This window comes from Centruroides vittatus, unplaced genomic scaffold (genome assembly GCF_030686945.1).
Source record: "Centruroides vittatus isolate TY-2023 unplaced genomic scaffold, ASM3068694v2 scaffold_1015, whole genome shotgun sequence".
NCBI classification, from domain to species: domain Eukaryota; kingdom Metazoa; phylum Arthropoda; class Arachnida; order Scorpiones; family Buthidae; genus Centruroides; species Centruroides vittatus.
Genome location: NW_027122666.1, coordinates 2601300 through 2623619, shown reverse-complemented (window position 1 = coordinate 2623619; position 22320 = coordinate 2601300). Strand labels below are relative to the sequence as shown.

General features: G+C 27.8%; 1 protein-coding gene and 1 pseudogene across 2 annotated transcripts; both read left to right on the top strand.

Moving 5' to 3' along the window:
- Window positions 1–4178: 4178 nt before the first annotated feature.
- Window positions 4179–14733, top strand: LOC136986313 (cell adhesion molecule Dscam1-like; annotated as a pseudogene).
- Window positions 14734–15084: 351 nt separating this feature from the next.
- On the top strand, window positions 15085–22076 carry LOC136986383 (cell adhesion molecule Dscam2-like). 2 transcript variants are annotated; one of them, XM_067283910.1, is made up of 15 exons: window positions 15085–15499; window positions 17520–17804; window positions 17872–17991; window positions 18062–18232; window positions 18385–18526; window positions 18688–18836; window positions 19296–19421; window positions 19490–19654; window positions 19728–19798; window positions 19871–20117; window positions 20236–20334; window positions 20421–20609; window positions 21308–21442; window positions 21510–21774; window positions 21845–22076. In XM_067283910.1, the coding sequence occupies exons 1-15, from the start codon at window positions 15406–15408 to the stop codon at window positions 21864–21866; spliced, it is 2280 nt and encodes a 759-aa protein (XP_067140011.1). In that variant the 5' UTR covers window positions 15085–15405; the 3' UTR covers window positions 21867–22076. The 2 variants fall into 2 exon arrangements, with proteins under 2 accessions (XP_067140011.1, XP_067140010.1); XM_067283909.1 differs by having other exon boundaries at window positions 21507–21774.
- The last annotated feature ends 244 nt before the right edge of the window (window positions 22077–22320 follow it).

Here is a 22320-nt window from a genome sequence, read left to right as displayed (position 1 = left end):
TTTTTAGTAAGTATTTACCATTATGTTTTTAAAGTTTATTTAAAAATACAAATAAAATTCTTAAAATATAATTTATATTTTAAAATAGATTTCATTTATTTCCGATGTGAAAAGAAGAAACACTTTTTGAGTAAGTGACTAATAATATTTTTGAATTTATATAAATTCTTAATTTCTTATATTAATTTTGATTAACTTGAAAACAATTTATATTGTATGAAATGCATTTATACAGCTTTATCTCGACTGCATCAATATTATTTGTGTTAAGTTCAATTATTATAAAGAAGAATCAGAAAGCAAAAAATGATGTAGGTTATGCCATTATTTTTTAAATTTAGAAATAATAATTGTGTTTTTTATGATATTAAGAAACATCAGGAAATGATATTGAATCTACGTTGAATGCATTTTATGTGAAATTGTAAAGAAAGAGGGTTAGGCTTTGCTGTAGTAAAGGCAAGTTATGCAAAGAATATTACATCTTGCGACTAGTGCATAGGTCTAATATACTCATACTTTTCACAAGGACATAATTTATAGTCATTCTTTTATGAATTACTGTATTATATGGATTTATATTTTGATTTATTGTTATCCCTACCCTGAAAATTAAGCTTTTTGCCATTTTATAATAATAAAAATATAAAAAGATTTTAAAATAAAATATCGTAAAAAATGGCGCCACACGCAGTTTTAAATGTTTCCGGAAAAGTTAAGCAACCCGTTGCTGGATTTATCTCAGAAATCGTTAAAATTTTGCATATACATAAGATATTGCGATATATTAGATATTGGTGTATTTTTAAAGCAAGTTGTAAAAATTTTACGATGGACTTTTTATAATAACTTTTGCTAAATTCCATGAAATGATGATAAGACATTTTTAATCTGATTTATTTTATTATTTTTATAGGTTACATTTCTCACATAAAATTAACTATGGTCTGTCTTCCGTATACCCGTTGGAGGATTAACCAGTAGTGTTCAATATCAGATGTATTTAACTGCAAAGAATGATATGGTGAAAGTGGATCTACCAAAGTTCTCAGCTTTATTACAGCAAGTAAAAGTATATATTTTAAGAATAATCAAAATTATTTTTAATTAAGAAAAGTTGATAGTTAATTAAATAATAACTCTAGAAATCAATTTTAAATTTTTGTAAAATTTATTTGTTAATATAAAAATATTCAATTTTCAGAATGATTAATTTTACATTTGAAAAATTTCTAAATAAAATTAAGGCATTTCTTCGACAGTTAGTAAAACAGTTTAAAATGTAATCATAATTTAATTTATGTTTGACAATAAATAAAATACATAATATAAAAACAATTAAGCAAGCTTCGTGAATCGCAATTTAATAGCTCTCGAATAACTTTAATTTTAAAGTGCCGAGGACTCATCATCAGTGCATAATATGTCCGATTACGCAAACGAAGTTCTCGAAATTAAAGAATCTTGCAGTAGAAAAATATTACGGCAATAGTCGCGTAAACTTTACGATAAAATGTAGTGTATCGATTTTTCCGAAATTCGGTTTCGGTTTCACGAAAAACCGAAGCCGAAACGCATGTTTGTAAAGAACCAAAACAGAAAATTCGTTTTTATTTCAAAATTCTTTGATACTATTTAATGAGCCAAATTTCGTTTCGGCTTGAATTAAAACGAAATATTCAACTCGTTTCCCACAATGAAAATTTGCAAATTAATAAGCCGCATTTGAAAATTTTATCAAAATTGTGATGATAAAACTTCTATTTAGCTATTTAATTGTTTTATAAACATTATTTTGTTTAATTTTTGTACTTTTTCTTAGATATATTTAGGGATTAATATTTTTTATTTTATAATAAATGTTGAAAACTATAAAACATTATAAAAATATAGCCGCATTTACAAAAAACAAAAATAATAATAATGATGAAAGTCAGTCAAAAAACTCTAAATAAGTTTCTCTTTGCAAAAAGTTGTTGAATTTCTTAAATAATTTTCAGAAAAAAAAATGGCTTAATGTAAAGAAATTGTGTTTTTGGTCATCAAAAAGTCCGTTAATTGGCACTCATTGCTAAAAATAGATCATTCATGGTGCTAATGTGCTATAATTTTCGGGGAAAGTTCGTGTATGTTCTGGAGAAATTTTGGCTCCTGAAAATTTTCTGCACACCTGTACTTTACAGTGGCTGAGAGCCAGAAATTTATAAGTGTTTTGTCGACGTAACCAGGACTTGAACTTCTGTAGGCCCTAAATGTTTACTTTAGGAACAGGAATAAGAGAAGGCATCCTAAAGTTGTTGTATTCAAAATTTAATACGAGGTATTTATTTGCAATAGGCATAAAACAAAATAATTTTAAAATATTGTTTGTTATTATTATTTGCTAGTTTATTATTTATAAGGTTTTCATTATAAATAATTTTATTGTAACACATTTCATTGTAGCCTCTCAAAATCCAACAATTTAAATCCAAAGAGCCACTATGTCAAAAGCAGAAAATCTCAAGATGTCTTCCCTCTCGTGAGAAGTAAATTAATTTGACGCGAGTACTAACGGAAAAAAAACACATAATTTGTAGAAATTTCCACTCTTTTATCGGTAGAACAGAGAATTTTTTCCCCAACAACTCAAATTGGAAGCATTTTCTAGCTTGAAAATACCATAAATCAATATCATGGATAGATGAAAATCTAGTGCAAAATATGTCTTAAGTATAGTACGAAAGACTCGTTGCTATATTCAAATTTATCAGCAATAAAATGGCACACAAAGGTTAAAACCTATTTGTGAAAACCGAGCTATATGATTACTTGAGAGATAATATATGAGCCTAAGAAACTTCTCATGAGCTGGATCCAGCCCGCACATAGCCAATTGTCGTCACTGTTTCATAACGTATACACTTCCTGAATATAATTATTGGGCTGCAATTGGAAAAAATTATAGATCTATACATTCACACTGCTGTCTTTCCTTAATCTCGAGAACGGAGTTAGATAGATTAAATACAAGAGCAGATATGGAAAGTTTAGGAACAACAGGCTCCAATTAATTATATATGAACTTATGATGCAAACCGAAAGTCGCGTTATTTTAATTCAAAAATTTCTCATAAAATTGTTAGATAGATGACGGGCGCGATTCTATTGCTAAATGAAAAGTATGATGTACACCGGCAAGCCACTACTAATTTGGGGTGAAGGGCATATATTTTAAATTAAATAAATTAAAAATATGATTGAAAATTACAGCCCGGCATTATGACGATGTCACAATAAATAATTGCTCGTTTTATTTCCTTTCCTACAAATTCTTTCGTTAAATAAAAATTCTGTGCATATAATTTCTGCTTTTATTTTACAATTTCAGACGTACACGAGTATAATTACGCTTATAGTTTTATAATTATCCAGTTTATATATATTTATAATTGTTTATAATTTATTTTATTACATCAAATTTATTATTTAAAAAAATCATAACAAGTAAAAAAAAAAAATATCCTTAAAACATTAAAATAGAAATGAGTTCTCTAATATTAACACAACTTGCATATCAATTGTATTTGATAATTACTCGTATTATTTTAGAAAACTACGATGAACCCCTTTATCAACAGCTTTCCTTTATCTGTTGTCGTCTCGTTAGTCATTGTGATTATTCTTCCATTGGTGTCATGTTGTTGCCTGCATAAATTAGACAGACCGCTTCTGGAACCAGGTGAGTAAATGCTTCAGTTCAATATTTTGTTTATTATGTTTATTCATTCAACGATGTTTATGTCCTAGAAGGTGTGTGGATTCGTTGTCACAGTACAGTACGTAAATACAGTACTGTAATTAATTTTTTAAAATTTATTTTAAATATCATAATTCTAAAATATTTATATTTAACAGAATATATAGCATTATATTTCACATAAACAGTGCAAAGAATTAAAAATTACACTGGCATGTAAGTTATATTTTAAATTATTAAAATGCAGCTATTAAATAAACAATATAAGATTTTAGCTATTAAAATTTAAAATGCTTATTTAGAAATTTTAAATATATGATTTCAGAAAATCACCGAAAATTGAATTTTTAATTTTATTGCTAAAAAAAAAGTATTTTATGCATGTGAAATTAATTCTGAATTTACTCACAGTGTGTCGCTCTATTCATTTGACTGCATCAGTATTGTGTGTTGAGTTAATGTACAGTACACGAAAGCAAAGTGAGGAATTACCATGATATTCTTATTCTATTTACTTTTTATAATTTAAGCGAATTATTGTTTATTTCAGGAATATCTAAACGTTTAAATAATTCTGTGTTGCAATGAATTACATCTGACGTGAAACAGAGAGGAGCGAAAATAGAAGAAAATGGATGTTGGGCTTCACTGTAGTGAACAAAAGTTCTGCAATGAATTTAGTACCTTGTGATCTTCCGATTCATTTTTAGATGAAGTGTGCCATTATGGGACTGATTTACAGCTGTACTTATAAATGTTATATTTTGTGGATTTCCATTTTTATTTCCGTCGTTTTTATGGGAGGTAAGTATCTAATTTTCCATGTTGTTATCCGCCATGATGCTTTTTAAATGGTTAGGGAAGGAAGTTCATTGATTTGTTTTCGTTTTCCGTATATAAAAATATGAAAAACGAAAATAAATTAACATTAAACTGTATTGGAGTTATTCGTTGTTTTTATTTCATTTATGAATTTGACAAAGTCGGTATTTAAAATGTATTGGATTTATAAAAAATGATATAAAAATAATGAAGTTTAAAGTGAAATATGAATTAAATTTTATATCGTTTCTATAATTATGTAAATTTTTATTAAATAAAAATTAATATTACATTTTAAAATTTAAAATAATTATTCTTATTTTATTTAATTATAAATTCAAATTAAGAATTTAAGCAGATATCGATATAATTTCATTTATATTTGCTAAAATTATTTTAATTTAGTATAATTTGCCACATATTTTGAATAATCATTATTATTATTATTACATTAAAATATAAAAATTCTTTCTTTTGTTATTAAACATATTAAATTATGAAGAATTTTGATTGAAGTACCAGTCTAAATCTAAATGACTTCTACATTTTTCAATGATTTTGTTATTCTAGTCTAGAATTTATATGCAAAAATTATACGAATTCTGCTTAAGAATGTTGGTTACTAATTATTAATATTTTTTACCAGAGAACTTTTTATATTTTTATTTACATTAAACTAGAACCTCATATTATATATAAATTTAGATACTTTCATTATATATATATAATTTATCAGGATAATTTACATTTGTTCTGTATTAAATGTAAATTATTTAAAATAAATAATTTTATAACTATATTATTATACACATAAACATTTGGAAACATATTATATTCAATATAAACAATTATTATAAAATATACAGGGTGTCTCACTTAAAATCGGGAGAACTGAGATGATAAAACACTAATAATGTAAATTTTTAGCGGTTTTTAGAAACATTAGTGATGTAAATATTATAGGGGTTATTTAAAAGAGAAAGGATAATTCTGGCATTCCAGGATTTTATGCAAACTGAAGGAAAGCATTAGCAGAAGCATTAAGACATCGGTATTTTACGTAAGATCACTTTGAATATGATTACGTACTCAAAAGTGCATAGATGAACATAGACATCACTTTTGGCATCTATATGTTTCTATACGTTTAAATGCTGTTAAAATAAAATTTATAATGCATGCCCTTTGCCTAAATTCAAGGACACCCTGTATAATAAATATTAATTTATTAAAATTTAAATACAGTATTTTTTAATTTGTAGCTTCTTACGAATAATTGAATAGTTTTAGTTTATATTTTTGGTATTTTTAATATAGTTCCGCCGAAAATTGTTCCACAAATTGGAGAAGATACTCTGAGAGAAGGTGACAGATTCATAGCTTTATGTGGAGTCAGAGCAGGAGATCCGCCCTTAACTTTCCAATGGTCTATGAATGGAAAATCCTTGATGGAATCATCTCATGTAGTAATTCATCGCCAAGGAGATTTTTCAACTAGTTTAATCATTGCTGCTGTTAAAGGTACAGACAGGGAAATTACACTTGTATGGTATCAAACAAATTCGGTTCAGATAGCTTCACTACCAAGCTGTTGGTATCAGGTAAGTTTGAAAATTTTATAAAATTGTAAAAAAGATATTATTTATAATAATTGTGCAGAATGTTGTTTATAATAATTATCAATTTCAGTGCCTCCTTCTTGGGTTCGTCAACCATATGATGTTTCAGTCAAGGCAGGAAATAAATTAATTCTTGACTGTCAAGCTGATGGATATCCCGTTCCAATCCCAAAATGGAGAAGAACTAAAGGTAACGGTTTTATTTTATAATAAAAATATTCAGATAACTTGCTAATATTCACTATAATGAAATTAATTTAAATTATCTAAAAAATTCTAAATTCAAGCGTCAATAAAAATTATTTAAAACTGAATGCTATTATATGTCGATCAGCTTCAAATGTTATATCTTTTCGTCTAATAAATATTACAATTTAAGTTAAATCTCTCAGCAATATTTAATTGAATAGATGTTTATAGTATATAACATAAGCAACTCTAATATAATTAATTAATTACCAATATTGGATGAGAAGTATTATAGTGAAAGTATTTATTATTTTATTTGATTTATTTGATGGTCAAAAATTAATTGGGAAATTAATAATTACTTTATAATATGATGTTAAGTATATCTGTATTTACTATATTTAATAGGCTACATGTAAGTTTACTCTAAAAACATTTTCTGTATTATTATTGAATAATAATCATTTTAATAATTTTGAAGCAAATGAAGTAAATGCCAACCAGCTGACAAAAAATTGAGTTAATTTGCTTATATCAATACATAGATTACAATGAGGGAAAATAATTTATTTAAGGCCTATATAAAACTTATTTTTCATTGAATTTCAGTAACTAAAAAGATAATGTTTGACACTTGCTAGTTATAATTATTAATAAATAAATTGTTAATATAATATTACAAAATATTTACGAATAATATTTTAATTTATGATATGAATAGTAAGTTTTATAAATATGTATCAATATTTCTTTATTTATGTATTTATGCATAGACCTATTACTTGATTAAGATATATGTTTTTGAATGTTTTATATATATACTGTATATGTTTTTGTATGGGGTATGTCTATGTCTAAATATAAGGATAGTTAGATATTTTTCTTCTGTATGTGGGCACTAAGAGCCCCTTTTTGAATCAAATACATTGAGTGTGTGTTTGGCTGGCCCATAATGGGACGGCTGATGAGGACTGGAAGGTCATATCCAGGACAGACCACACCCGAAAAATTTCTGGAGTTTTTCGTCCGCCCGGATTAGACTGACGACTTTAGTTATTTTTTAATTTATATCATCTACATAAGTTTTTTTTATTCTGTTTCATCATTCGAAAGTATCAAGAAAGTTTTTATACGCTCAACTGATAAGTTTTTCTTATGCTATCATAAATATAAATTGTAAGAGAAACTCATGTCATAGTAGTTATGACAACTACTATGTACGATTTTTTAACTTTATCATTAACTTAAGAGTTTAAAGTTAAACTAAGCAAACTTTTTATACCAATTTAATTTACAAATATATTAAGATAGTATTTGTTTATTGTACCACAAGGTTTTAGCGTTTCACAGTCCTCTCCAGTTACCGAAAATCATTGGAAGATTATTAATACTGGTACCTTGAGTACTTCAGCTGCCAAGAAGGAAGATGAAGGCTTTTATACTTGCGAGATTTCAAATGGAATTGGAAAGAACTTAACAAAAACTGTCCGAGTGGAAGTGCAAGGTAAATGAAATACAACAATGATTTATTAAATTAGTTATTCATATTATCAGACTTTTCAGTTTTGTCAATAATTAAATCAGTGTTATTACATCTCAGATATTTTAAATTATATTTGATAAACCTAAAATGCTCAGGATATTAAATTCATTAAGTTTTCAGAGATTTAAGCTGATTTTCGTAATTTTATAATATGTTTTTGTGTGTATATTCGGATCAAGTTCGATTAAATATTCAAGATTTTTTAAATATCTTTGTATTGATATAGACTGTAACCAGATTTCAGCATACAAAATAATGTGCCTAAAAATCTTTTTATCTTATATTTTAAAATATATTTTAAAACAAAGATGCGCTTTAATGTATTCTACATAAATTTGAAAATAAGGACAGTTTAAAAGTTCGGAAAACATTGATTTAGAAAATAAATTTAGCAAATATTAATATAAAATTAAAACTTTACATTACAGATTTTTTATAATTTGTAGTGTTTATTCATTTTATGCTGATACTGTAAATATAAAATGATAAATAATATTAACAATTCAATTTTTATTTTTATACAGTTCCTCCTTTTGTAAAACTAGATTCTACACAAAAAGTGGTCAGAAATGGCGACAACTCTGAACTTATATGCAATATTACCGGAGACAAACCTCTAAACATTTATTGGTCCAAAGATGGAAATAAACTTGCGGACAATCAAAGGTAACAGAAAAAAATTATAATAATATAGTTAAGCGGATATTATGACATTTTATTAAAAATGTGATTTTTTTAAGGATACAAATAGTAGAAACTATATTAGAACGAAGTTTTATTTCCACCTTGAATATTGAATCAACATTCAGAGAAGATAGCGGATTGTATGTGTGTAGTGCCAATAATACTTTTGGATATAATCAGATGGGAGTTCGACTTGGAATAGTTGGTAAATATCTTGAATTTAGGCTTTGTTATTATATTGTCTGGCAAAATTAATCTTTATAAAATTTTCTGATAGAACCACCCAGCCAACCACAAGAGTTAACGATCAAATCAGTCTGGAGTAGGAGCGTTCGTCTGAATTGGAAGCATCCCTATAATGGAAACAGCATAATTCAAAAATATATTATCCGTTACAAGAAAGGTATTTGAATTATAAGGAAACGATATTAATTTGATTATGATTATAATTTTTAAAAATCTTTATTTCAGAAGAAAGCACTAATCCTTCCGAAATGAAAATTGATGGTTCTCAAACATCTATTATTATACTTCGCCTGAAACCGTACACTAAATATCAGTTTCATATAATTGCTGTTAATGACGTCGGATCGAGTAAACCCTCGAAATTGGCTGAAACTGTCACGACAGAAGAAGGTAATTCCGATTATCATCAAGATTTATATAATGAATTTTACATAATTTTTAATCATATTTTATATACGGGATGGTAAAAAGCTCTTCCCGGCCAATTATTTCAAAAGCTAACAGATAATTACTATAGACTTTCTTCCCTACGTTGGGCATGTGTTAAACGATGGTGCGAATTTCTGCTACCTCTAGCCCGTCTATCGAAAAGCGCTGTTGTAATCTCAACCTGTAAAGAAAATAGGCATCCTTGTCAAGTATCAAAATAAAAGAATGCTCACTATACTATTTACCTTTTAATGTATTCCGAAATATCAAGTGGGATCCCGGAATAGGCTGTCAAATATGAGAAATGAATGCTTTATTGCATAACACGTAAGGAATATTAATACATCACTACATAACATAAATGCAATGCGAAAGTGATTGAACGTGCGGTTAGGTTTAGTTTAGCATCGATACGTTATGCAAATAATCTAATTTAATAGAAGCTATCAAATGCCGTTAAATAAAACACACAAAACACTATAGATGTTTGCATATGCCATTTATTACACATTCTCAAAAGACTGCCTTTTGCAGCTTTGCACGCCTGTATCTTTTCGATAATAGCTTTCTGCACTATCAACATGCATCCAGAATACGTTGTTCCACATCATATACATTGAATGGCTGTAAATCTTCGACTTCAGATTGCTCCGCAGGAAAAATCTGTGGATATAACTTGTGGGATAGCGTAGTTTCAGTTCGTCATCCTAATTTTGCACATGCATAACAACTAAACCTAAAACTCAGGAACGCGACTAAACGTTAGTCTGGAGATCTTGGTGGTCAGTTTACTGGTTTGTACCGACCATCCACTGCTGTCCGAAATTGGTGTTTAGCTTATTCAATCTTACACTGCATGAGTGTTGTACGGTGAAGCGTTATCATGTTGAAATGATATGGTGTGCAAATTGTAAACCCTGTAATAGCAGAGTTTGAATAACAATGTCAGCCGAAAACCTATGAGCTTTAAGTTCCTAGATCTTCACCTAAAATTGCAGCATTGATATGAACTTTGCTGCTGTACTATTCAAAATGTTATAATTTTAATCAATCCATTGGAATAACTCGAAAATTATTCATTCTAGAAATAAATCATTGAACCAAAAATGTTAGATTTCAAGGAAGCCACAAAATGGGGCTATCGGTTTCATCATGCATCCATGATTAAATTTCATTTTCTTAAATAAGAACCCCGTTTTTATTGCATATTATGATTCTACATCAAAAACAGAAAGACTTTTATCTAAAACATTTTTTCGAAAGACACACTTATCAGAAGTTATGAGCATTTGAACTCATATGCCGCTGCCAGACCACGCGCCTATGCATCTGTGGATAGTCCCTGTAAGTAAATAAAATAATGATATGAATATAATGATTGGAAGTAAAACCTAAAGCTGAGTGCAATATAGTTGAATGGAAAAATCGCCATTTTTAAACTCCGATTTTTTTTCATATTTAAATGTCATATTTTTTTACTTCTTTCAGCCTTCTGGACACTAAGAGGGTCTTTTTCCATACCTATAGTGGATTCGGTCAGGCTCACAGTGAGAAGGCTGAATTGTGGGGATGTCTAGACCAACATATCCGAGATGACCCTCCATTAAAAATTTGTTCGTATTTGATTCAGAGTCTTCCAGATCGAGGGCCTGATGCCTTTGCCACCTCGGCCATTCGGCTTGTGATTTTACTTAATTTGATTGGCTTCTATAACGTTGATATTTCATGTACTCAATAAACTAAGTGTTCTTGAGTTCTTGAGTCTAAAGCATGTGTTGGCATCCTCTACGACATAAAAAATGGAGGAAATTTGGCAAATCTCTGTCGTCGTTTAAAATAAATCAAGCGTCTTATTAAAACTGCGGTATTCTAAATGAACATTTATGTCACATACAATTATTCTGAATTTCGTTTTTATAAAGCCGATTTTTATCATATGATATTTTATTGTATATTAATCAATATAAATGTAGAAATTTAATTAATAATAATTTTAATATTTGTTTGTCTGATGGCTGCACAAAAATATCTTAATGGCTAAATTGATTTGCTGCATTTGGATACCACTGCGCTCGCATGAAAATCCTTATTGCATTGTAACAAATATTATTAATATTTTAGGATAAATATTTTAAATATTATTAATATTTTAAGAATATGTAAGGTTATTTTTTATTTATTAGAAATTAGTGTTTGTTAAGAAAAAGAAATCCTAAAGATGCTTAACTCAGTAAAAGAATTTATTTGCATTAAAGTAGTCTGTTTTTCTGATGTTAAGTTGCAAAAACTTTTAAAATGATTAAAATTATTATTTGTTTTAATTATTATTCTAAGCAATTATAATATCAATCATCTAAAAGCTATTTTAAAAAATAAAAATCAAATTTTTTAAAGTCAAATTCTTATTGTATTTTACAGAACCTCTATCTCCACCTTATGATCTTCAAGTGACCGAAAAATCTGCTACAACATCACATCTCATTTGGAAGGTATATTTAATTTGATTTTTATGACTTACTTCGTAAGATATTTTAAATAAATTTTATATATTTTAGTCACCACCTAAGCATCAATGGAATGGACCATTGATAGGTTTCTACATTGGTTACAAAAAGACTAGTCAAGGTTCTCAAGTACCTTACTCATACAAAAATGTGAAAATAGATCATAGGCACGAAACACAGAAAACCATTTTAGACAATCTTCACAAGACTTCAACTTACACTGTAAATGTCATTGCATATAATAGAGCAGGATTAGGTCCTCCTTCAGAACCAATTCTTGTTACAACTTCCTACGTTGGTGAGATTTTTTTCGAATTTAAATTAAAATTAACTTATTTTTATTGAGAATTATAACATTGAATTTTGCTTTCAAGAATCTCCTCCAACACCTCGAATCTCTGTTTTAATTAGTGATCCAAATTCTGTGACGATAAGAATTTTATGGAGCTCAAAAAGAAATATTCCTTTAACTGGTATTCATTTTACGATCTTAACTTACATTATAAATTTAACATTTCTGTAGAATTTGAATTTGATCAATTTATTATTAAAATTTCGACTGTTAACTGATAAATAATGTATGTCTATATAAGCAAGTTTAAATAGGTAAAAAAGAGAAGTACAGTACATCAATTACTAGTTTTTTTTTTATAAATCCAATTTAATGAAATATATTTATTAATGAAATAGTAATGCAATGTATATTTTATGTTTTTCACTTAAAAATATTTGTATATTTTAGGATATGTTGCTCATATAAAACCCACTAATGGTCAATGGCAGATGGTTGGACTCCTACCTTCACCAAATAATAACTATACCATTGGAGGATTGGCAAGTGGAGTTCAATACCAAATGTACTTAACTGCGAAGAATGAATATGGTGAGAGTGGACCTACTGAAGTTCTCAGTTTTCTTACAGCAAACAAAAGTAAGATTTTAAATAAATTATTTTATCAATTTTTTATCAGTATAAAATTGCTATTGTATAAGCAATGATTTGCGTTTTTATGTTGTGTAACAGTTCATAATGTACTAAGTAGTAATAAAGCTTGACGCACACTGCATCGAATCAGATGGGATCGAAACGGTTGGAATTGTTTAATAATCTTTTAAATAAATCCCGCATCTAATTAGGATCGGATTGGACTTTCCTATGAAATTCTAAACAGAAATTATAACTAATAAAACTTCCGATCCTTTATTTTCGTTCATAAAAATGGTTCAGATTCGATATAGTATGCGGAAAGCTTAAGCATTGTTATTATAATATTTACCGTACTTTACGGCATATATGAAGCACTTCCATTTCAGCACAAAATATTTAGGAAAAAGTATTTAATTTATTTAAGCCATCGGGTTCCTTTGGAACTGGCACCAAATTTTTTTTTTTTTGTCTTTCGAGTCTTAAAAGTGTAAAATTAGAATACACAATTTATTTATCAGGAAAATACTGGAGTTTAAAAAAATCATTTACTATTAATGTATTCTACATGAATACATGTAAAAGCTGATTACTTATAACAAAAAATAAATAATAATTAAATCTTCGTAACTGTTACAAATCAGCAAGCTAGGTTTAAGTTTACATTTAATATATTCACAATTAACTGCTATCTTATCTTTATATTGTTATAAATTAGTTTAATATTGTAATTTATTGTAATAGTATTAGTAAATATTGTAATAAAACAATTTAAATATACGAATCAGTGTAATACAAATATTGAATGCCACATTCAATAGACGAGCTGCTGTGAATAAAAATTTAATGCATCTGTTTAATAGGAATCCAACTGAAATTCAGAATTTGATAAATAATTTCATCGTAAATTAGGATTCATTTATATAATTATAAAATGATTATAGGAGTGTTACGTTTTTAAAATTGAATAAATTGATGTAAGATAATTAAAAAATTAATTAACTAGCTTTAAATCCTAATAGAACTACAATTAGAACATTGTAAGAAGATAAATAACAACTGAAAAAACTTCGAATAATAACAGAATATAAATTTATATATGTATAGATGATAAAGAAATTCCGGTTAATAACAACAATTGTAATTTATGTTGTTATAAGATATGATAATATGATAATGATAATGAAAAGATTTAATGCAATAAAATAAAAAGATAGCTTTTACGTATAATTTTAAATTACCGTAATTCTTAAAAATTTATGTAGGAAACGAAGAAGAACCTCTTTATCAGCAATTGTCCTTTACACTTCCTGTTGTCGTGTCATTGGTTATTGTAATCGTTCTGCCTTTAGTATCATGTTGTTGTATGCATAAATTGGATAGACCGTTTCTAGAACCAGGTTGGAATCTTTTCTTCTATTCCTTATTAAATGATATGTTTATAAAATGATCGTTCTTTCCTAGAAGGAGTTGAGGCACGTGGATTCACCTACACTGCAGCAACTCCAACACAGAGACCCGATCTAGTCACTGCAGACCACACAATGGTGCGTTCATTACCACGCGCTCCAATTCCACCTCCTGTACCCATTCCAGTATCTACACCTGTGCAGAATCAGTCCACTTATTCTGCTCTTCATACATATGGAAGTGAAGCAGAATATGACGATCCTAGATATGATAGCGTGGTGGAAGAAATGAAGAATTTCTTAGGTGCCAACGCCATGTGAGTTTATTGTCCATTTTTAATTATATTATAATTTATCGATATTTACTAAGCTATGTTATTTCAGGAATCGCAAAACAACTTTATAAACAGAATCTGAAGAAGAAATTTTTATGTACATTTCATGATTTTGAGATCTTTTTACCTTAAAAAAATTGTCTATTCAAATAATAAGCGAATGCTGGAATACGAGATGTTCAATGTCTCAATAGTTTCTATGACTTAGAAAATGTGTGCATATGTTAAAATCCACATCTTGTATTAAATATTATTTATTGTTTTTATGAAATAAAATTTTTAATAGTTATTATTTTTTCTTATCCCTTTTACTCGATTACAATATAATTTTAATATAATTAAAAAATAAAATTCAATATTTTAAAATAAGTTTTTAAACTTTATTATTATAATCTTTTATATGTTCTGTATTTACTTCATTGTTTTGATATTTAAAATTCCAATCTAAACATATTAAACATGATTTATTATCATTTTGTCTAATGTTTATAAGCATTAACTTCGTGGACATTAAATAATTTTATATTATACCAAATATACTAGTTATATTATAATAGAAATTAATTTTAATTATAAAATAACATTTTAAATCATAGCTTTCGATTAATTTAAGTATTTAAATATAAAATATAGCTTAGAAGATTTAGTTTGTTCTCTTCCCACGCCGTGTCGCTCTAATCAATGAACTGCATCAGTATTGTTTGTGACGAGTTCATCTATCGAAAAGCGAGATGTCGAATGGAGTCATACAGTCAATTCTGTGAAAATTTAGTTATTTATGAAATACGATACTTCCATTTTGGCTAATATGAGGTAAATGTTACATGATCGAAACTATAATAATTATAACTAATGCTATATGCAGAGTAAAGAGTAGGAAAGTTCGGCTTCACTGCAGAGAAGAGAAAGCAAGACAGGAAAACCTTCCCTTCGTTGTTAATCTCCTGACAGATTCAAGGCTATGTTAATAACAACAGGAAGAAGTTTTAAATGCAGTTGTTATTATTACGTCATTTTATGGATTTCTTCTACATTTCATATAGTTTATATGGAAGGTAAGTGAACTTAAAATATATAACTCAGTCGCCATTTTGGCTTTCTAGAATAATAAAATGTATTTAAAAAAATGGAATCGATTATTTATAAAAATCTCTTTAATACTTATATTTAAAAATTAAAAATTAAGAAAAATAATTACTTTTAATATAAATTTAAAATATAACAAAATTCAACAAAAAAAAAAAATTGTTTAAATATAAAACTTTTTAAATTTAAAATACGATTTATACATTTTTAAGCATAGTTAAATACGTGGAATGTTGACGTTGTGAAGTATAACTTAATGTATAAACAGAAAACATAAGCTTAATATTTAAAAAAAAAAAAAAAAATACTTTCTTCATTTTATTAAAGGCTTCATCATTTAAGATTCAAATGAAGCCTTTAATAGAATGGAGAAAATTATGTTTTTTAACATAAAAGAATTATAATGTTGTTTTGTTTATACATTAAAGTAAAGCATAAATCATTCAAACATTTATATTATTTATTATATTATATTAATAAATATTATTGTAATATATTATTATTATTTTGACACATTAAACTACGAAAATTGGTCTATAAATTTAAAGAAAAAAATAAGAGATTATAATAAAAAATATAGGCCTATGTTTAATTGCATTAATGAAATAAACATGAAAAAATTTTTTAAAATACTTTCTTCGTTACATTGTAAGTTTAAAGAATCGCAAAAATAATTATAATAATTTTATTATTCCGCTGAATAAACAAAATTGTGAACTAATGAAGTGCTGAGTTTGAACGATAATATAATAAAATATAGTACTTTTTTACGTATAATATTAAAATTATAAGTTTATTGAGGTCAAACTAATGTTCTAAGTATTAAAAAAACTAATTTTATGTTTTGTGTGTTTTAACATTAAAATGTTATTAGTTGGGCTGCAACTTGAAAATTTGTAGATCTATAAAAGCCCACTGACGACCGTCCGTTTGTCTTTCTTTAATCTCAAGAACGAAATTAGATAGATGAAACACGTGACCAAATATGAAAAGCTTATGGGCAGGAGGCCCCAATTAACTGTATATAAACTTCTGAAAGTCATGTTATTTCAAATCAAAAGTTTTCCTCTGAAAGATGTTAGATAGATGACTGGCACGACTCTATTGTTAAAGGAAAAGTATGATGTACTGGAGCAAGCCACTATTAATTTGAGTTGGAGAGAATATATTTTTCAGTACATAACTTAGCGGCGATCGGTCAACAAATGATTCCCAGGATTTTTACATTTTTGGACTCAGGACATCTTGAAACGCCCAGAAGTTCAAAAAATTTTGAGAGTTTTCTCTGCGTGTATGGTCGTTATTGTGTGGGGGGCACGATGTTGTCCATCCTCTTTGAAGCTTAATGAAGCTCCTGTGCTTAATAACTCCTGTGATTTTTGTCGAAAATTTTTGAAATTTTGCAGAGTGGTTTGTTTATTAGGTAGATTGGTGTTATTAAAGTTTGATGGTTAAAGGTTGAGGCGGGGGAGATAAAGGGGGTCTCCAGTAGAGTCGAAGTTAATGAAGATTTTACACGTTATTAGCATTTATAATTATTTATAAAACCCGTCTCTCCCCTCAAAATTAAGCCTTTTGCCATTTTATAATAGTTAAAAATATAAAAATTTGTTTACTAAAATATCATAACAGATGGCGCCACACGCGCAGTTTTAAATGTTGCCGGTAAAGTTAAGCAAGTCGTTGCTGGATTGTTCAAATTTCATTTAAAAAGTAAAAGTAAAACTTTTGCTTTTTTTACTTTTATTTTTAACTTAGTAAGCATCTTGTTGTCTATTTTGTTGGAATGTGTTTTATTTAAAAACTTTGCTAAGTAAATTTAGGAAATTTTTAACAATAGGAATTCTAATCAATTCAAAAATCTGGTTTTTCAGTTCAGTTTATAAGTTTCAGTTCATAAATTTTATTACGAAAAATATGATTATATATACAGTACAATTTATTTATTTTTAAATTTTCTTAATTCTTAATTCTTTTATTAAATTTTAGTTCCACCAAAAATCGTTCCACAAGTTAGCGAGAATAATTTAAGAGAAGGTGAAAGATATATGGCTTTCTGTAGCGTCAGTATAGGTGATCCCCCATTGAAATTTCAATGGTCCAAGAATGGAAAACCCTTAACGGAATCTTCGCATTTAGTTATTCGTCACCAAGATGACTTTTCAACTTCTTTGATTATAGCAGCAGTAAAGGGCGAAGACAATGGAAATTATACTTGTGTTGTATCAAATAGATTCGGATCTGATAGCCATACAACTAAACTTCTTGTTTTAGGTAAGATTAAGAATATTATTCAGCCTGTTGTTATTAGTAATTTATGTTTTATGATTTCATATTTCAGTTCCTCCTTCATGGCTTCGACAACCTTACGATATATCAATAATGGCAGAAAAGAGTGTCGTCCTTCACTGCGAAGCTAATGGTTACCCCACTCCAACTATAAAATGGCGTAGAACGAAAGGTAAATGTATTCATATTTTACGTAATTATTGTTTTAATGAATATACAGTAAATGGTGACAATGTTTTTAGGCTTTAATGTCGCTCAATCTTCTCCAATAACTGAAACTCATTGGAAGATAGTCGATGGTGGGTCTTTAACCACTTCCACTGCAAAGAAAGATGACGAAGGATTTTATACTTGTGAAGTGGAAAATGGGGTTGGAGAGAAATTATCAAAAACGATTCGAGTGGAAGTGCAAGGTGTGGAATTTTAGATATTATCTAGCATATTTTATTAATATAAAAACATGTATACAATAAATTTCTAGTTTGTTTTATATCAAATAAATTTAATATCGAAGTATATTTGTATTTTAAAATTCTTAAGCTTGCATTTTTATTTTTATACGTAGTATCTCCTGTTGTAAAATTAGAATCTTCACAAAAAATTGTTAGAAATGGTGATGATTCAGTTCTGGTGTGTAATGTTACTGGAGACAAACCATTGACTATTCATTGGACTAAAGATGGAAATAAACCTGAAGGAAATCAAAGGTATCGAGTATATAATACTGTTTTAAGTAATAAAATTAACATGTGAATTAGTGACAGAAAAATAATTTTAACAATAATAATACATTTTTGCATAATAAATTATAGCCTCAAAATCTTATTGCTATAGCCGAATTTGATACAAATGGAAATATATTTTATAGAATACAAATAGTTCAGACAACATTAGAAAGAAATTTTATATCTACATTGAATATTGAATCTACATCCAGAGAAGATAGCGGGTTATATGTGTGCAGTGCCAATAATACTTTCGGATCTAGTCAAATGGGAGTACGACTTGGAATTGTTGGTGAGTTCATAATTTCAATTTTATTATGATATAAAATTATAAATATTTTCTTTTATAGGATTTAAATCATACACATTATTTCCGTCAAACATTTGGTCAATAAAGTTGTAATATTGTTAAAAATATGTTACAACGAAAGTTTATATTTCAAAATCCAGTAGTAGTTTAGCTTTGATTTTATTAGATAATTTATTTCTGTTATTTAAGCTATAAAAATTCTAATTTTTTTTCTGGTGTATTCGTTAAAATTGTCGTTAAAAATAAAAATATGACTATACGATTACATATATTTATATGTGATTTTCATATAAAGCGATCATAATTTTAAAAAATTATATCTAATTAACATTCTTAAAGCTTTTATATAATTGCATTATCGCAAAAATTATTTCCTTACTATTGTTTGCAATGATTTTATTTTTGTCCTTATCGCTATTACAAAATTCTGTTAATCGTCAGAACCTCCTAGCCAGCCTCAAAACGTAAAAGTTACATTGGTTTGGAGTAGAAGTGTTCGTCTACATTGGGAACAACCTTATAATGGAAACAGTGCCATTCAGAGATATATTATTCTGTATAAAATAGGTATATATTTTAACCAATACAATATTTAAAAATAGTGAAAGTTTAATAAAATAAATTTCGAAATTTAGAAGTGAAAACTACTACTTCCGAAATAAAAACTGATGGTTCTCAAGCATCTGTCATTATTCATCATCTGAAACCCTACACTAAATATCAGTTTCAAATTGTTGCTGAGAATAAAGTTGGTTCCAGTAAACCTTCAAAAATAGTTGAAGCTATTACTTCAGAAGAAGGTATTTATTATTCATTTAGACATATAACTAAAAAAATGTAAGAGAAATTTAATTAAAATACTTCCTTTTTTAGAGCCTGCTTCGCCTCCTTTTGATCTTTTGATTACTGAAAAATCAACTGTGTCAGCTCATCTTATTTGGAAGGTGGTTTAATTTTAAAGTTACTGTTTAATATTTTTTAAAAAATTGACAGTAAATTCAATTTTTTACGTATAGCCTCCGCCAAAACAAGATTGGAACGGACCATTGTTAGGATTTTATGTTGGATATAAGAGAACTAGTCAAGGATCACAGATAACTTACTCTTATAAGCATGCAATAATGGATAATAGTAGAGAAATTCAACGTTGCATTTTGGACAATCTTCAGAAGACTTCTACTTATACTTTAATCATCATTGCATACAACAGAGCTGGGTTAAGTCCTCCTTCGCAACCAATTCTTTTAACTACGTCTTATATTGGTAAGAAGTGTTTTCTAATACAAAAGAAATAATATTTGCAAGTATTTGTCCATAAATGAGCAGATTATTAAGCTCGAATCGTTATTCAAAGATATATATTTAAACAAATATGTTTTAGAATCGCCACCAACTCCAAGAATATCTGTTATGGCTACCACTTCATATTCTGTACAGTTGCGAATTTTATGGTCTTCAAAGAGAAATATTCCACTTACTGGTAAAGCTATTTTGTCTTTTATAAATTAATTAAATATTCTGTATATAATATAATTTGATAATGTGTATATTCGTGTTAATATGTAGGGTATATCGCTCACATAAAGCCAACAAACGGTCAGTGGCAAATGGTTGGGCTTTTATCGTCTCCAAATCATAATTATACTATTGGAGGATTATCTAGTGGTACTCAGTATCAGTTGTATATGACTGCAAAGAATGAATTTGGAGAAAGTGGACCAACTGAAGTCATCAGCTTTCTCACAGAAAATAGAAGTAAGAAAACTCTAAAATAATTTATAATATAGAATTTATGTAACTTATACTCAGTACTAAATAATATTTACAAACAGCTATTAAAATTTTTTTAAAAAATTTATTTTTATAGTATTGAAATACAGGGCAACAACTGTTTAAAAATTTTAGACTATATTTTAATTCTCGATCGTAAAAATCCCAAACTTGTCTTCGTTTAAACATTCTTATAAGCCAAAACAAGTTGGCACATATAAGAGCATTGCACTGCTGTATTAATGTAAATGTCACTGAATATTTATTTTTATCAGTACATCTCTATGATAACCATTAATAAAAATAAAAATATATATACTTTCGATACCATAGCAGTTCTTTTATAATACTATAGTGAGTTCTTCTAGGTACTTTGCGAAATTTAGTGCCAATCTCCATCCATCTATAAGAGCATGCTCTTATTAACTGTAGAGATGTGAGACTTAATATAGAGATATTTAACTTGCACAGTTGGACTAGAACAAATGACATTACCACTAATAAATAAATACATAGTGAGTGAAACCAAGAAAGGATAACTAGAACTTATGGGTCCACTAATTGAAGCACACCGAAATTTTACTCAGATAATGTTATCAGTGCATTCATGAGATCTTATACGATCAAAATATATTTATAATAAATAATAATTTCGAGTATTTAAATTAGTTTAAATGTTTCAGAACCCGAGGAAGAACCTCTCTATCAGCAACTTTCTTTTACACTTCCGGTTGTTGTCTCGTTAGTCATTGTGATCATTCTTCCTTTAGTATCTTGTTGCTGCATGCACAAAATGGATAGACCATTTCTAGAACCAGGTTTGTTTCATTTTCTCATTTATATTATTTTCTGATAGCTTCTTAATGCAGTATTTCTCACTAGAAGGAGTCGAGGTTCGTGGGTTTACTTACACTGCTGCCACTCCAACACAGAGACCTGATTTGGTAACAACGGGTATGGTACGTTCATTGCCACGAGCACCAGTTCCTGCTCCTATTCCACCTCCTGTTCCAACACCTACTCCGACTCCTACACAGAACCAATCTGCTTATTCGGCTCTTCATACATATGGAAGTGAAGCGGAATATGATGATCCTAGATACGATAGTGTGGTAGAAGAGATGAAGAATTTCTTAGGTGCCAATGCAATGTGAGTAATTATTTATATGTTTTCTTAATATTATACATTATTATAACTGGCTCTTAATTTGATTATACAGGAATCGTAAAACCACACTATAATAAAGAAAAAAGTTTTTGAGCATCAGATCACGTGCGTTTTTACTTCAGGATTTTTTAACGATATAAACAGTATACAAATTTTTAAAAATTAGGAAGTGTTTTGAAATAGAATTATGTAATGTAAAAAATCTGTATTGCTTTGTTAAAAGTCTGTAGTTTACAGTTTGACTCTTTATTGCTTTTTTTAAGGAAATAAACATTTTAAAGTTATCATATTTGTCATTAATCTTACAAAATTTCTCCTGTTTTGTATGATTTTTTACTAAAAATTGAGTACTTTACACCTTATTCCAACTACTTACTCTCACTTTGCACCTTATTCTCAACCGCTTAAGAACTAAATTTTTCGGTTTTAATTTAGTGTTTAAAAAATAAAGTTGGTAGAAAATACCTTTTAATTTTAATATTTGTATGTAACTTTATTAGTTATTTTGCTAATATATCAATATTAGCA

Excerpts from the sequence above, each read along its gene's own strand:
- LOC136986383 (XM_067283909.1), top strand. The coding sequence starts at position 15,406 with ATGTTAATAACAACAGGAAGAAGTTTTAAATGCAGTTGTTATTATTAC. Across the intron at positions 19,655-19,727 it reads AGCTATTACTTCAGAAGAAG|AGCCTGCTTCGCCTCCTTTT; the intron begins GTATTTATTATT and ends TTCCTTTTTTAG. Across the intron at positions 20,610-21,307 it reads CTTTCTCACAGAAAATAGAA|AACCCGAGGAAGAACCTCTC; the intron begins GTAAGAAAACTC and ends TAAATGTTTCAG.